At 41.3% G+C, this 14,940-nt stretch overlaps 1 protein-coding gene across 1 annotated transcript in view; it reads right to left on the bottom strand.

Annotated features, from left to right (window-relative positions):
- The window catches only part of LOC139383360 (SH3 and cysteine-rich domain-containing protein-like), an 86,116-nt gene that overhangs the window by 47,461 nt on the left and 23,715 nt on the right, over window positions 1-14,940 (bottom strand). The window contains exons 3-5 of the mRNA XM_071127871.1: window positions 9,742-9,875; window positions 4,724-4,805; window positions 4,299-4,405 (exon numbers count right to left, since the gene is read on the bottom strand). Coding sequence (XP_070983972.1) covers window positions 4,299-4,405; window positions 4,724-4,805; window positions 9,742-9,875 — 323 coding nt within the window. The remainder of the gene's footprint in view (window positions 1-4,298; window positions 4,406-4,723; window positions 4,806-9,741; window positions 9,876-14,940) is intronic.

Here is a 14,940-nt window from a genome sequence, read left to right as displayed (position 1 = left end):
ATCATCCAGAAGGCGAGGTCAGTAAAGCTGGGAGCGAGAGACTGAAAAACAGCTTCTATCTCAAGGCCATCAGTATGTTAAATAGCCATCACTAGCGCATTAGAGACACAGACTTTAAACCACTGGCCACTTTAATAATGGAACACTAGTCACTTTAATAGTGTTTACATATTTTGCCTAACTCATCTCATATGTACACTACCATTCAAAAGTTTGGGGTCACTTAGAAATGTCCTTGTTTTTGAAAGAAATGCACATGTCTTGTCCATTAAAATAACATCAAATGTATCTGAAATACAGTGTAGACATAGTTAATGTTGGAAATGGCTATTGTAGCTGGAAACAGCAGATTTGTTTTTATTGAACATCTACATATAGTAGGCGTACAGAGGCCCATTATCAGCAACCATCACTCCTGTGTTCCAATGGCACGTTGTGTTAGCTAATCCAAGTTTATCATTTTAAAAGGCTAATTGATCGTTAGAAAACCCTTTTGCAATTATGTTAGCACAGCTGAAAACTGTTAAGATCTCGTACAATGCTGTGTCCTACTCCCTTCACAGAACAGCGCAAATTGGCCCTAACCAGAATAGAAAGAGGAGTGGGAGGCCCCTGTGCACAACTGAGCAAGAAGACAAGCACATTAGTGTCTAGTTTGAGAAACAGATGCCCCACAAGTCCTCAACTGGCAGCTTCATTAAATAGTACCAGCAAAACACCTGTCTCAACATTAACAGTGAAGAGGTGACTCCAGGATACTGGTCTTCTAGGCAGTGTTCCTCTGTCCAGTGTCTGTGTTCTTTTGTCCATCTTAAACTTGTATTTTTATTGGCCAGTCTGAGATATGGATTTTTCTTTGCAACTCTGCCTAGAAGGCCAGCATCCCGGAGTCGCCTCTTCACTGTTGACGTTGAGACTGGTGTTTTGCAGGTACTATTTAATGAAGCTGCCAGTTGAGGACTTGTGAGGTGTTCTGTGAAGGAAGTAGTACACAGCGTTGTACGAGATCTGCCTTAATCAACAGCCATATCTTTGGCACCCCGGGAACAGTGGGTTAACTGCCTTGCTCAGGGGCAGAATGACAGATTTTTACCTTGTCAGCTCAGGGTTTCGATCCAGCAACCTTTCGTTTACTGGCCCAACAGTCTAACCACTAGGGGATGGCTGCACAGCCAGAGCACGGACATTCTTGGAAAATATTAGATTTGGAAATAGAGCTGCACCTCTTGAATTTGGAGAGTTATTTGAAAAAGGTAAGTGTCATAGAAATGCAAATATTTTACCTGCATGAAGGAGGATTTGATAAAGCGATGCTCCTTTTCCTACATCTGTCAATTACAAAATGCGCCCATCTCTTCATGTACAATTTGACAATTTATAGGCTTAATATTGTCACTCGTCAGATTATTGTAAATGTAATCTTGTCTATTGGCTAACTCTTATTATGTGTGAAATTAGTTTTGGTATAGTTTAGGTGTAGTTTCGATGGGCCTGCTGTGCCGGCTGACTGGCATCGTTTGTTTCCCGCTCATCAACTTGGATAGAGTCAAGGATATGTTTTGCATTATTCTAAAGACCTACTGCAACACATAGCATGTCTTCCTTTACCTTACAATACATTTGATTAGTAATAGAGTTACAGTAAATAAAACAGTCCTTCAACAGCTTATTTTTACAAAGTAAAACGTAAAAGAGAATGGTATCAACCTGCAAGGTGCGCGGTCAAATTATTAACTGAGTGCCAACGCTGATAAATAGGCATAACACAAACTCATCATTACACTATTGTCTTTCTAAATTAAATCAACCTCTTCACCTTCCTAATCATTCACCCTCCTTATCATTCAGTTAGGCCTAATTTAAATTCAATTGTGAAGGTGCATAATTATTGCCCATTCATCCATTTGTCGTTCATTCAGTGAGGAAAGAGAGTCGCATTAGCGCCTGGCTGGGTACCAACGACCTACAGCACATTGTCTTGGGGGATTAAGTTGGGAATAGGTGTGACAAAAATGGGTAAGAAGGCTCAAAATACTTTTCTGTTTGTGATTTAAAAAATCTGACAAACGAGCAGTGTAAAATAAAAACATTTAGGGAAAGTCAGGAAAGGGGCAGGACATTGTTTTTTGGTGGGGAGCAGATTTTTTTATTTACAAAATCAAACGCCAGTGGCCGTTCGGCTATGGCGGTTCTAGTGTTAAACTTGTCCGGTCTGTGAGGAGCAGACATGGAGACTGAGAGAAGAGAGAACCCACGATCTAGAGGGATGGAAAGCAGTTGCTTCGCGAGCCTGAAAATACATGATCTAAGTGACTGATAGTTGGTATTCAGCAGCCATAAAAGTATGCCTTAATTACTTTGAAAAACTCCTAAAACAGTGATTTTGTCAAACAGCATAGGCTCATAGTCATAAAATAAAACAAATATTTGATTTAAAGTAAAGGAAATGTAATATATGATGGTTAATAAGTGATGAGCAGTAATGGGCAGTCACTAACATCATGGGACTTGTATTCATTATTTTATTCATTGTTACAGCATTCAACCCACATAATGCATCGAAACCCGTGATCATTTTTTTATAATCAATCCGAACCGACCTCAAAAAGCACTAATCGCTCGGCATTAAAGATGAAAGAGAAGCACCAAAGCACAGAACTTCATGACATAAACACATTAAAATCACCTGCTTAATGATTGTTATGTTAGTAGCCTAGCCACTGGTTTGACATACTGTAGCTATTAGTTAACTAGTTATGAATCACTATGTGTTGCTGATGGGCAGTGGATTCAAAGGGAAGCCAGGCGTCCCCAAATATTTAACCAATAAAAATTCTAAAATCATTTATCTTTCGTCTCTCTGTGTTTTCATACATTTCCATGAATTAGCAAGTAGCTGAATCTCAGTATGTGTAGCCCATGTATCTGATGCTGTCTGGAACAAAAGTGTATAACATGTTGCCGCAGTAGCATTTGATTGATTGAGACCTGTAAGCATTTGGCCATTTGGTATTTGGCCTAAAATAATTAGCCAGTCATCGTTGAGCTGAGCTGAACTGTGGGTTGTCTTGGTGCAGCAAAATGCCCGACCAAGGGAAGCCAGTTTGGATTTGGCTTCAGAGCAATCAAAACACTTCCTAAGCAAAACGTCATTTTCAAACTTGTCTGTTTCTGATCTGCTGTGTTGATGTCCTGCAGTAGCTAGCTTGCTAAATCGGGCCTTTCCTAAGCCATGGATGGAGATGGGGATTTGGACTTGTGTTTTTGGCTTAATTCTCTGTACAGACCAATGATTATGATGGCAATTCTGATCTAACAATAAATTCATATTTTGTGCCACTGGCCTGAGACGATTGAAGTTCAATATGTAGCCTAGATGTATCCCAGTAGGCTCACGTTAGCTAGTTAGCTAACTTAGCTGGTTCATTGTTGCCCATGCGAGGAACTGAAGCTAGCAAACATTTTAGCTAGGTAGCCTATGACAACAAAAATAAAAGTGTACTGTATGACTGAGCCATAAACCATTTTGCCAACATGAAAGAGAGGAGGATGGCATTGGCGTTCAACTAGTCTACAAGTAGGGTGAGTCAAAAAAAAAATTGTTTTACTTGCATGAGCACGGACGCACACACGCACGCACACACACACACACAGATAAATCAGTACCATGGACAGCCACATGATATTTAGCCACACTGATTGGACTAAATTGTTTTTGGTATCTTTAAATTTGTTTTCAGTGTATTAAACTAAGCATATATAGCCTTGTTGATTTGATGATGTTTAAACGTTTACGTTGAAATAGTGCTTGAATAGCGGAGGCAGTGCTCCTGTTGTCTTTGTGGCGACTTGCGGTAACTCTGTGGTTCAAAATCAGTAGTTGTTTAGTAAACTGTCGAAAGGATGAACTCATTGACCATGCTACAGGGGAACGCATAACGTATAACAGGTATAACGTATTACATGCAATATTTGCTTTGTGAACTTCACCGGTTTTGTGATGAAACAAACGTATGTGTAGTTGAATATATTCCGCCACTGTGAGACTGTTGTCTTTATGGTCACGGCCTTATTATTGTATATCTCGGTTGCGTATGAACGAATGGGTTATAGAGCAAACAACGCAATTATCAAAACAGGTTGTAATATGGCTTTTTAACTGGCTTGGCTTGGCTTCCTCAGTGATTTTACCCACACACTGCTACTGTTGATGGAGTAGTTTCCTAAATGACTGTCAGCTGTTGAGTTGCTGATGAGGTTGTTTCATTAATACATTGTGTTGTTGTTGTTGTTCTTACAGAGTTTCTGTGGGGGGACTCAAAGCCACTGGCCCTCTTGTTCTTCTGTGCCAGAGACGTCCCGAACCGGAGAGCTTCATACACAGGGTCCACTTTACTGCCACAAGCTGGGAGGAGACATTGAGAAAACCTATTTTCAGTCAAAGCAATCACACAACAAGAACCCCTACATGACAGTCTAGCTGCGTATCAATGTAACCTACTGTTCATGTTGTCCTTTTGAAAGGAATATAAAGTCCTTTGTCTTGTCTCAGTAAATGATGGAGGCATTTGACGAAACGTGTTGGTTTCAACAACAAAATATACTTTTCTTAATAATTAAGGAAACTTACCAATAATAGCTGAGTATCTTCTGTTCATGCACATTGGTTTGTAGTGACATCTCTAGAGTATTGTCAAGGCAAAAGGAAAGAGAGTGCGCTTACCAATGGGCATGACTTCTTTGATGTAGCCAAACTGCTCCGTTATCAGCAGTGGGGAGCTGTAGTACCGTCGAAAGCCCTTTGGCTGTGGAGGGGGGAGAGAGAGGTTAAGAGAGGGCAGGAACATCATAGTGAGTGATGGATCGATACGTCAACAGACAGCACAGCACACCACCAGCAAAATACATTAGAGCCACTGCATAACCTAATTTCTCTGTTAAGTTTCCACATGCACTGTATTAATCAAATCAAATTGTATTTGTCTATACTGTACTTTAGTCTGGGTATCAGAGTGTTTCTGCATTCAACCACGCAACATCATTGTTTGTCTTGACAATGAGTTGGCCAAAGCAGAGGAGCCATTTTAGACATATCCCAGGCGAGAAAAACTGGTTAAAACCTACCACTTCAGACCACTGTGACATGTCCTTCCTATTTCCCCCCCGTAAACCACCTGCTGATCACTCTCCCTACATCAGCCATGCTAAACAATATTACCTAATGTTTAGTTTAAATTTCTTAATGAGGGTTGATTGAAGAAGTGCATCTGGACCAGAAGCAGATTAGTCCAGCATCAATTCTGTTACTTTAAGTAGCTTGTGTACAGTTTGAACAACTAAGCTGGCAGAGTGCCATACAGCAGATTTCATAGCCCGTATTCACAGAGTTTCAGAGTAGCAATGCTGATCACGGATCAGTTTAGCCTTTTAGAGCATAATCAATAAGATTCTATGGACAGGAGGGGGACCTGATCCTAAATCAGCACTCCTACTCTGAAACCCTTTTTGAATACAGCCCCAAAGTCATTAAGAAGATGTATACCAGTCTCTTTGCTGTTAAGTCCCGTCCCATTCCCCACATACCAAGTTCTTACAAGGACACTCCCCCAGACTATCATTTATCTAACCATGACATTTCTGTGTTTACTGCTTCCCATACAATCAATATTTCCCATCAGAGATGTGTCCCTCGTATATCCAGAAAAATGACAGTAGACAGCCTCAATTTTCTGAATCAGTATCTCACCCAAGAAAGAGTAATCTGAGGTAAGGATGGTAATGTCAGTGAAATACATGCTTGTATAAGACAAGTAGGTGGAATAACAAACCTTTTACTGCAGTTGGCTAAAATCAGGCTCATACAGTGTTTCTTGTTTAGTCTTTTTTTAAATATATATATATTTTTTTACCCCATTTTCTCCCCAATTTTGTGGTATCCAATTTGTAGTTACAGTCTTGTCCCATCGCTGCAACTCCCGTACAGACTCGGGAGAGGCGAAGGTCGAGAGCCGCGCCGCGTCTTCCAAAACACCCCGCCAAGTTGCACTGCTTCTTGACACAATGCCTGCTTAACCCAGAAGACAGGCGCACCAATGTGTTGGAGGAAACACCGTACACCTTGTCAGCATGCATGTGCCCAGCCCGCCACAGGAGTCGCCAGATCACAATGGGACATGGACATCCCGACCGGCCAAACCCTTCCCTAACACAGATGACGCTGGGCCAATTGAGCACTGCCTCAAGGGTCTCCCAGTTGCAGCTGGCTGCGACACAGCCTGGAATCGAACCAGGATCTGTAGTGACACAGCTAGCACTGCGGTGCCTTAGACTGCTGCACCACTCGGGAGGCCTTGTTTCTTGGTAGTCTTAAACAAATCTACTTTGAAACAAATGTATACACCTCACACATGGTTATGGGCTTAAAATAAGAAGACACCTGTACCATGTCAGATATAGAGTTGAAATGTATTGCGTTTTGAGTTTGCATCCCAATATTACACTTTATATACATCACAGACGACTGAAATATAACAAAACCGCTTTACATAGAAGCACAGGATTTTCAGCGGGTTTTTAAAATAATGTTTATCATGGAATTATGAAAATCTAAATATCATTCCATCCATGAGGCCACTAGGTCATTTGACTGCAGGAAAGGGCTACATCAGGTGTTTATCAATAACTACGTTTATCAAAACAAAGAGATTCAACTCAGCATAATATACAGTGAAAGGTAATTTCCTTACTGGGATAATGATCTGACAATGAAATCTACTTGTATTGTGTTTCGGGTTTTTGGCAGCTACACAGACGATGCATTAGTCCTACAATTAGCACAATCATTCTGCCTCCACTGCACAAAGGAGGAGAGGCCTCCTTTTGTTTGTTTACATTTTGCATGATCAACCGTGTGTTCAAGCAATCTGCATAAGTAATCTGCCTTGATTGATTCTCAATGTGCCGCGGCTGATAACGAGAAGCTGAAATAAGCAACTCTCGAACTCTATAAGCACCTCTCAAGTGCAGCCCAATAGTCACAGGTTCACTGTTATATTTTTATCTTCAACTCAAACATCGCATCATTATATATATTTGGTTTCAAGATAGCCCCAAGCAGCAATGTATTCTCTTTTTACTCAGACCAAATGTTGTTGCCAAGAGAAATAAGCAGGGTTGTAGAAATACAACCTGCCAAGTTTAGAGAAACCTTAATTTAGAGGCGAGCCCCACTGGGAGTATATTCTCTTTTTATGCTTGACCCTTCAACCTCATTTTCCACTCCTGAAAGCTGATCCCTATCTCCACAAGGCTCATCCTCAAGGCATTGGGCAGCTCATGGAAGAAGAAAAAAGGAGGGCAAAGGGAACACGTGTCTCCCTGTATCCAATATATTCTCATGGTTCACAAGGTTCACTGAACCTCAGTTCAATCCTGATCATTTTCATTTAATCCTACCCAGTACTCCATTTAAACTCAGTAATGTACAGTTATTCCCAATAATTTCCTGTCAATCCCAGGAAAACTCCCTCCCATGCAGGCCAGGGACAACCTGGACTCTGGAGGAGTTAGTCACTGGAGAGCCAAGGCAATCACACATGACAGAACCGAATATACAAGCTGTATATTTCCTGCGTGGGACGTGTGATTCGATATGAATGACTAAAAGCCCCTGTGTAGTCGTGACTGCCAGTTCCCTTGAGTACAGTGGACGACGGCAAAATGATGGATGGGTGTTCGTATTTTCTGCAACTACCCCCCCCCCCCTCCCCCTTCTCACAAACTGTATCCTTGATCATCCTGTTGCTGAATTCTTTTTACGAGCTGCCTATTGACGCAATATGGCAACTGCAGTGGACTTTGAGGTCCACCATGATTATTCAATACTGTGTTTGCAGTGCCACATTACTAATCTATCTTTCCTGTCTTTGTGATGAGTACATTAACCTCTGTGGAGTTGTGCCTCGCTGCACAATATGTTCCACACCATCTTTAATCTGGTATTCTGTTGGGACTTTTGAGACGAATATATGAACATGTGAATAATACTAAGCGACAGGCTTCGATCCCGATGGTGTACTTCTAACAGAATGGCATGTATTGTAGGGCATCAATAAATTACATGTAATGAAAAGATGCCTCGAGGGTAGACCTATTGACTTTGGATTAATGCTTTATGCAGGGAGACATTCTGTACTGTAGGCATGAAGAGAGGTTGATGGTCCTGATGATGACGTTAATACAATATTTTCAATATGTTCTTTGGCTAGCTGGAGAGAACGCTGATGATTACTCTGATGATGTGTGATAGAATATAGTGTATGTATCTCTATGGATGATGACAGTTTTGTAATTGATGATGACATTGATGACGACAATAATGACGACACTGGTGATGATGTCCATAGAGATACAGTATATACCATAGAGATACAGTACATACAGTATTATACTAGTATAGTACTAAATTTAGTTCTATACTGAACAAAAATATAAATGCAACATGCAACAATTTAAACCGTGGAAAAAGTAAAGGGTTTTGAATACTTTCTGAAGACACTTAATAGAAACATATACACTGAACAAAAATATAAATGTAACTTGCAACAATTTCGAAAATGTACTGAGTTACAGTTCATATAAGGAAATCAGTCTATTGAAATTAATTCATTAGGCCCTAATCTATGGATTTCACATGACTGGGAATACAGATATGCATCTGTTAGTCACAGACACCTTAAAAAAAGGTAGGAGCGTGGATCAGAAAACCAGTCAGTATCTGGTATTTGCCTCATGCAAGCGAGACACATCTCCTTCGCAAATAGCTGATCAGGCTTTTGATTGTGGCTTGTGGAATGTTGTACCACTCCTCTGTGCGAATTTGCTGGATATTGGTGGGAACTGGAACACGCTGTCGTACACGTCAATCCAGAGCATTCCCAACATGCTCAATGGGTGACATGTCTGGTGAGTATGCAGGCCATGGAAGAACTGGGACATTTTCAGCTTACAGGAATTATGTAAAGATACTTGCGACATGGGGCTGTACATTATCATGCTGAAACACAAGGTGATGCGGGTGGCAGATGAATGGCACGACAATGGGCCTCAGGATCTCGTCATGGTACGTATGTACATTAAAATTACCAGCGATAAAATGCAATTGTGTTCATAGTCCGTAGCTTATGCCCCCATACCATAACCCCACCGCCACCATGGGGTACTCAACGTTGATATCAGCAAACCGCTCGCCCACACTGTGCCATACAGGTGGTTTGTGGTTGTCAGGCTGATTGGACGTACTGACAAATTCTCTAAAACGACCTTCGAGGCGGCTTATGGTAGAGAAATGAACAGTCTGGCAACAGCTCTGGTGGACATTGCTGCAGTCAGCATACCAATTGCACGCTCCCTCAAAACATGATACATCTGTGGCATTGTGTTGTGTGACAACAGCACATTTCAGAGTGGCCTTATTGTCCCCAGCACAAGATGCACCAGTGTAATGATCATGCTGTTTAATCAGCTTCTTGATATGCCACACCTGTCAGGTAAATTGATTATTTTGGCAAAGGAGAAATGCTCACTAAAAGGCATGTAAAACAATGTGTGCACAACATTTGAGAGAAATAAGCTTGGGATATATTATATCAGCTCATGAAACATGGGACCAACATTTATTTACATGTTGCGTTTATATTTTTGTTCAGTGTACCAATTTTGTGACGATGTTAAGGCTCTTACCAGCTTGCCTTGGCAGCGTTGCGATCCCACTCCTTTCTCACACTTGTGGTGGATGCTCATCTTGCAGGCTTTGCAGCGAAGGCCATGCTTGGCTGTGTTGCCTGCCAGCATCACCACATGCTTGGAGGTGGTGCCTGTTGAAAACATTCATCTTTAATCTTTATGTGATGTATTCAGAAATTATTTGGCTGAATTATCTAAATTTTCCATTACACAGTTCATTCGGCAATTCCCATGGCAGAATAAAATTCTAAAACACAATGACACAGTACAATTTCATGACTCAATTCACTCAGCATTTTTTATGACAGAAGAAAGGGGATTCAATCACTAATACAGTACCATGCCATGTCAAATCAAACTTTATTTATCACATGCGCTGAATACAACAAATGTGGACCTTACCGTGAAATACTTACTTACAAACTCTTAACCAACAGTGCAGTTCAAGAGGACTTAAGAAAATATTTACCAAATAAACTAAAGTATTTAAAAAATAATAATCTAAAGTAACACAATAACATAACTATAACGAGGCTATATACAGGGGGTACTGGTTCCGAGTCAGTGTGCGGGGAAACAGGTTAATTTGTACATGTAGGAACGGGTGAAGTGACTATGCATAGATAATAAACAGCAAGTAGCACAAAACAAATGGAGGGGGGCGGGTGGTCAATATAAATAGTCCGGTGGCCATCTGATTAATTGTTCAGCAGTCTTATGGCTTGGGGGTAGAAGCTGTTAAGGAGCCTTTTGGTCCTAGACTTAGCTCTCTGGTACCGCTTGCCATGCAGTAGCAGAGAAAACAGTCTATGACTTGGGTCACTGGAGTCTCTGACAATTTTATGGTCATGATTGGTTTTACCGGCCTACATGCAGAGGAATTCAGGACAGGTTAGTTGACTATCATTCTGTTGTAATCAGTCATTGCTACTAAGTACTACTAAGACATTGCCCATTTGCAGTGCTGTCAATCTCAGCCACAGCAGCGTTCACCTTGAGAGTGCAGTGGACCAGACTTATCTAGACTTGTCCGTCTTGCTAAGGTAAATAAATCAAGTCTTCAACAAACAAAGGGAACAAATATGACCTCCCCCAAGCCCAAACCATTTACCCCAAACTTCCTTTCTTAAACTTTGATTAAATTGGACCCAACTTAATCTAATACTCTTACTCTTCTCAGTGTCTAGATGCGCTTCCATTGACATTCAAAATCGTTCCCCTAATCTGGCTACAACAAAAAAAATCCCCATGTGGAATTATACCTCCTGCCTCTGTGTCTAAACTGCAGCATTTCATTGATGTTTGAGTCACAGACATTGGCATAAATTAAGATTAATTAGGCTTCGTTGCGTTCGGGAGTTATGAAACAGACAGTGTGACTTTCTGTAAGCGAGAGAGAGAGAGAATTGTTTGGGTGAAGGAGCCCTGGTGATGATAGCAGATGCTTGGCACCATCTTTCTGACTCGCTTCCAAATTTTTATGAATGGTATTTTTTGGGTCGGGAATTTTCCACTGAGAACCTTATCACAGGGCTCTCATTTTCAACCTTTGACCCTTGGAATGTCAGAGCAGATGTCATGCCCTGACCTTAGAGAGCCTTTTTATGTCTCTATTTGGTTTGGTCAGGGTGTGATCTGGGTGGGCATTCTATGTTATGTTTTCTATGTTTTTGTATTTCTATGTTTTGGCCGGGTATGGTTCTCAATCAGGGACAACTGTCTATCGTTGTCTCTGATTGGGAATCATACTTAGGCAGCCTTTTCACCTTTTGCCATTGTGGGAAGTTATCTTTGTTAGGGGCACTATAGCCCTTGTAAGCTTCACGGTCGTTTCCTTGTTTTGTTGGTGACATTTTACAAAATAAAATACCACCACGTTGCACCTTGGTCTCATTCCGACGATGGCCGTGACAGCAGAGGGTTGTTTCAGCCTCACTGGGGTCAGTTAAACGTTCACGCTTTATCTTTAGATTTAACATAGAGGGTTAGTACTTTTAAATGAAGATATAGATTAAATCCTTGCCACATATACCATTCCAATGACATGTAGCATGTGGCTGGCCTGAAAAACTGCAGTTAACTACCACTGATTAAACTAAATGTCCTCAATATTTATTTATTTTATTTTTTAATTTCATCTTTATTTAACGAGGTAGGCTAGTTGAGAACAAGTTCTCATTTGCAACTGCGACCTGGACAAGATAAAGCATAGCAATTCGACACATACAACATCACAGTTACGCATGGAATAAACAAAACATAGTCAATAATACAGTAGAACAAAAGAAAACAAGAAGTCTATATACAGTGAGTGCAAATGAGGTAAGATAAGGGAGTTAAGGCAATAAATAGGCCATGGTGGCGAAGTAATTACAATATAGCAATTAAACACTGGAATGGTAGATGTGCAGAAGATGAATGTGCACGTAGAGATACTGTGGTGCAAAGGAGCAAGATAAATAAATAAATATATAAATACAGTATGGGGATGAGGTAGGTAGATAGATGGGCTGTTCACAGATGGGTTATGTACAGGTGCAGTGATCTGTGAGCTGCTCTGACAGCTGGTGCTTAAAGCTAGTGAGGGAGATATGAGTCTCCAGCTTCAGAGATTTTTGCAGTTCGTTCCAGTCATTGGCAGCAGAGAACTGGAAGGAAAGATGACTAAAGGAGGAATTGGCTTTGGAGGTGACCAATGAGATATACCTGCTGGAGCGCATGCTACGAGTGGGTGCTGCTATGGTCACCAGTGAGCTGAGATAAGGCAGGGCTTTACCTAGCAGAGACTTGTAGATAACCTGTAGCCAGTGGGTTTGGCGACGAGTATGAAGCGAGGGCCAACCAACGAGAGCGTACAGGTCACAATGGTGGGTAGTGTATGGGGCTTTGGTGACAAAACGGATGGCACAGTGATAGACTGCATCCAGTTTGTTGAGTAGAGTGTTGGAGGCTATTTTATAGATGACTGCACCGAAGTCGAGGATAGGTAGGATGGTCAGTTTTACGAGGGTATGTTTGGCAGCATGAGTGAAGGATGCTTTGTTGCGATATAGGAAGGGGTCTGGATATTGTAGCCCAGGAGTGGGCTTCGGTGGTAGCACAGGATCACTGTCCAGGCTAGCTTCAGGCTAATTTGTGCTTGCTTCGGGATGGAAACGTTAGCCAGGAGTGGTCACGCGGGATTGCGGTTAGCTAGTTGCGAAGATCCAGATGAAAATGTTCAGAGTTTGCAGTAGGAATCCGGGAATATGGCGAGAAATAGGTCCGTTATGCTCTGGTTTGAGTCACGTTGTTCGAACTGGCGAGAGCTTTCCGAGCTGAAGGTTAGCTGATGACCGCTAGCAATGGTTTGCTAACTGATAGCTGGTAGGTAGTTAGCTGGCTAGCTTCAGTTGAGGGATTCCAGTACCGAAGTAAATAGAAATACTTTAGAAAAAAGCAGATCCACGCCACATTGGGTGAGGCGGATTGCAGGAGAGTATTTAGAAGTTGAGTTTTAGGAAAATATTTTTAAAAGATATGCAAAGAATAAAATAAAAAAGATATATACAAGGGACACGACAGGACAAAAGACAAAGACGTCTGAATGCTACGCCATCTTGGAATACTGGATTTTATTATCTGTTATCTGTGTCTATATTTCCGTATCAACCCCTTTTCTTCCCTTTTCTGCCCATGTTATTGATTGGCTTTGTAGAGTAGACTTCACAATAGCGTGTTCCTATGAAACCTAACTGATCATTAATTCCATCGACAATGGTGATCACGTAATAATATGCAACATATGAGTCTGTGATAGAAAAATTATGTAAATACCTGGGTTATTTGATATTAATGGTTAACAATTAATAATTAACTAATAGAAAGAGATTTCTGTCCTGTTAGTGTCTCCACTCTAGTTCCCTGGAGCTTATCTGGGCGTATGGTCACCAGAGATGGCTTGAGCTGACAAATTAGTTAAAGACTGCATTACATAAACAAGATGTGGCGGGTGTAACCGAGATAGAGATAGCCAGGAGGAGTTTAGAACAATTCCTAATTTTCTCTAAATCCTCCTTGCATCTGGGAAACTAAGCCAGGGTGGGGTTAAGACAACAACCGACGTGCAGATAACGACAGGATGAACCCAGTGGCTTATGATGCTCCTTGGTCTGCATGAGGGGGGTTGAACCAACCATGAATGAGCATTGTTAGTGTCAGCTATGTACTGTGCATTTGTGTAAATGTTTGGTTACTCGGTCCAACACTCAAGGGTGGGGGGTCGACCAGCCTCATTATTGCAATAAATAATCAATATTAAATAAAGATGATTGTTTGAAGAAATGACCAAATCTCTTTCAGTACTTTCCATGACAAGCTCCACTGCCATTTGCCATTTGTCTGGCAAAACGATTTGTTTCCAGTAATTGATTAATCAATGAGCACGTGCCCATGCAGCCCAGACACTGTGTGTGTGTGAATATGTGACACACAAAAGCCTGATCGATTCCTTCACATCGCACCGAGGCAGAGTGAGCCCGGGTTTGTTTGAGTTCTGTTAGTGTCCATGTTGACTTACTGCACAGCCATCATTCATAATTTACAGTGGAATCTGGATTAGTGGTGAGATGTCATACAGGCCCAAATTACAGCAGTAAAACCTGATCCATAGGATGAGAGCTGAATATACAGCTGACATTTGGAGAGGCCCTGTCCAGGCTAGACAGATGAGACTGCCTGTGTCTCTGCCCCCTGTCAAACTGAAATGATCCTTAATTAATGACTTGTTGACGTGACTCTCAACGCATCAGTGCTTGAATTGAGCTGGTGCACACCGATATGGACTACATTGGCGTACCAGCACCTAAAATGTAGAACTCCAAGAGCAGGAATGAACAAAACTGCAAAGAGCAACAGCCATAGTTCCCATTAAAAAACAGTCATATAGGTACACAGTAAAAGCAGTACTTTCATACAAAGTTGTAAAGTACTGTCTATGAGCACCGACCTATAAAAAAGGTTAATGATGACGCAATTATCATCATAAATTACTTTTTTTCTTAACAGGTCATGATTGACTGAGCACACCTTCATATCCCCCATCCGTCCAAAACAACTTTAACCAGAGGGAAAAGATAGGTTCTTATCCTGCAGTCTGCCCTGTGTTGTTTGACTAAGCCTCATTAATAGAAAACAGGAGTTGTTAGTGATACTGAG

This window comes from Oncorhynchus clarkii, chromosome 25 (assembly GCF_045791955.1).
Source record: "Oncorhynchus clarkii lewisi isolate Uvic-CL-2024 chromosome 25, UVic_Ocla_1.0, whole genome shotgun sequence".
Taxonomy (NCBI): Eukaryota; Metazoa; Chordata; class Actinopteri; order Salmoniformes; family Salmonidae; genus Oncorhynchus; species Oncorhynchus clarkii.
The sequence above is the reverse complement of the archived record's forward strand: the minus strand, read 5'-3'. Positions and strand labels throughout refer to the sequence as shown.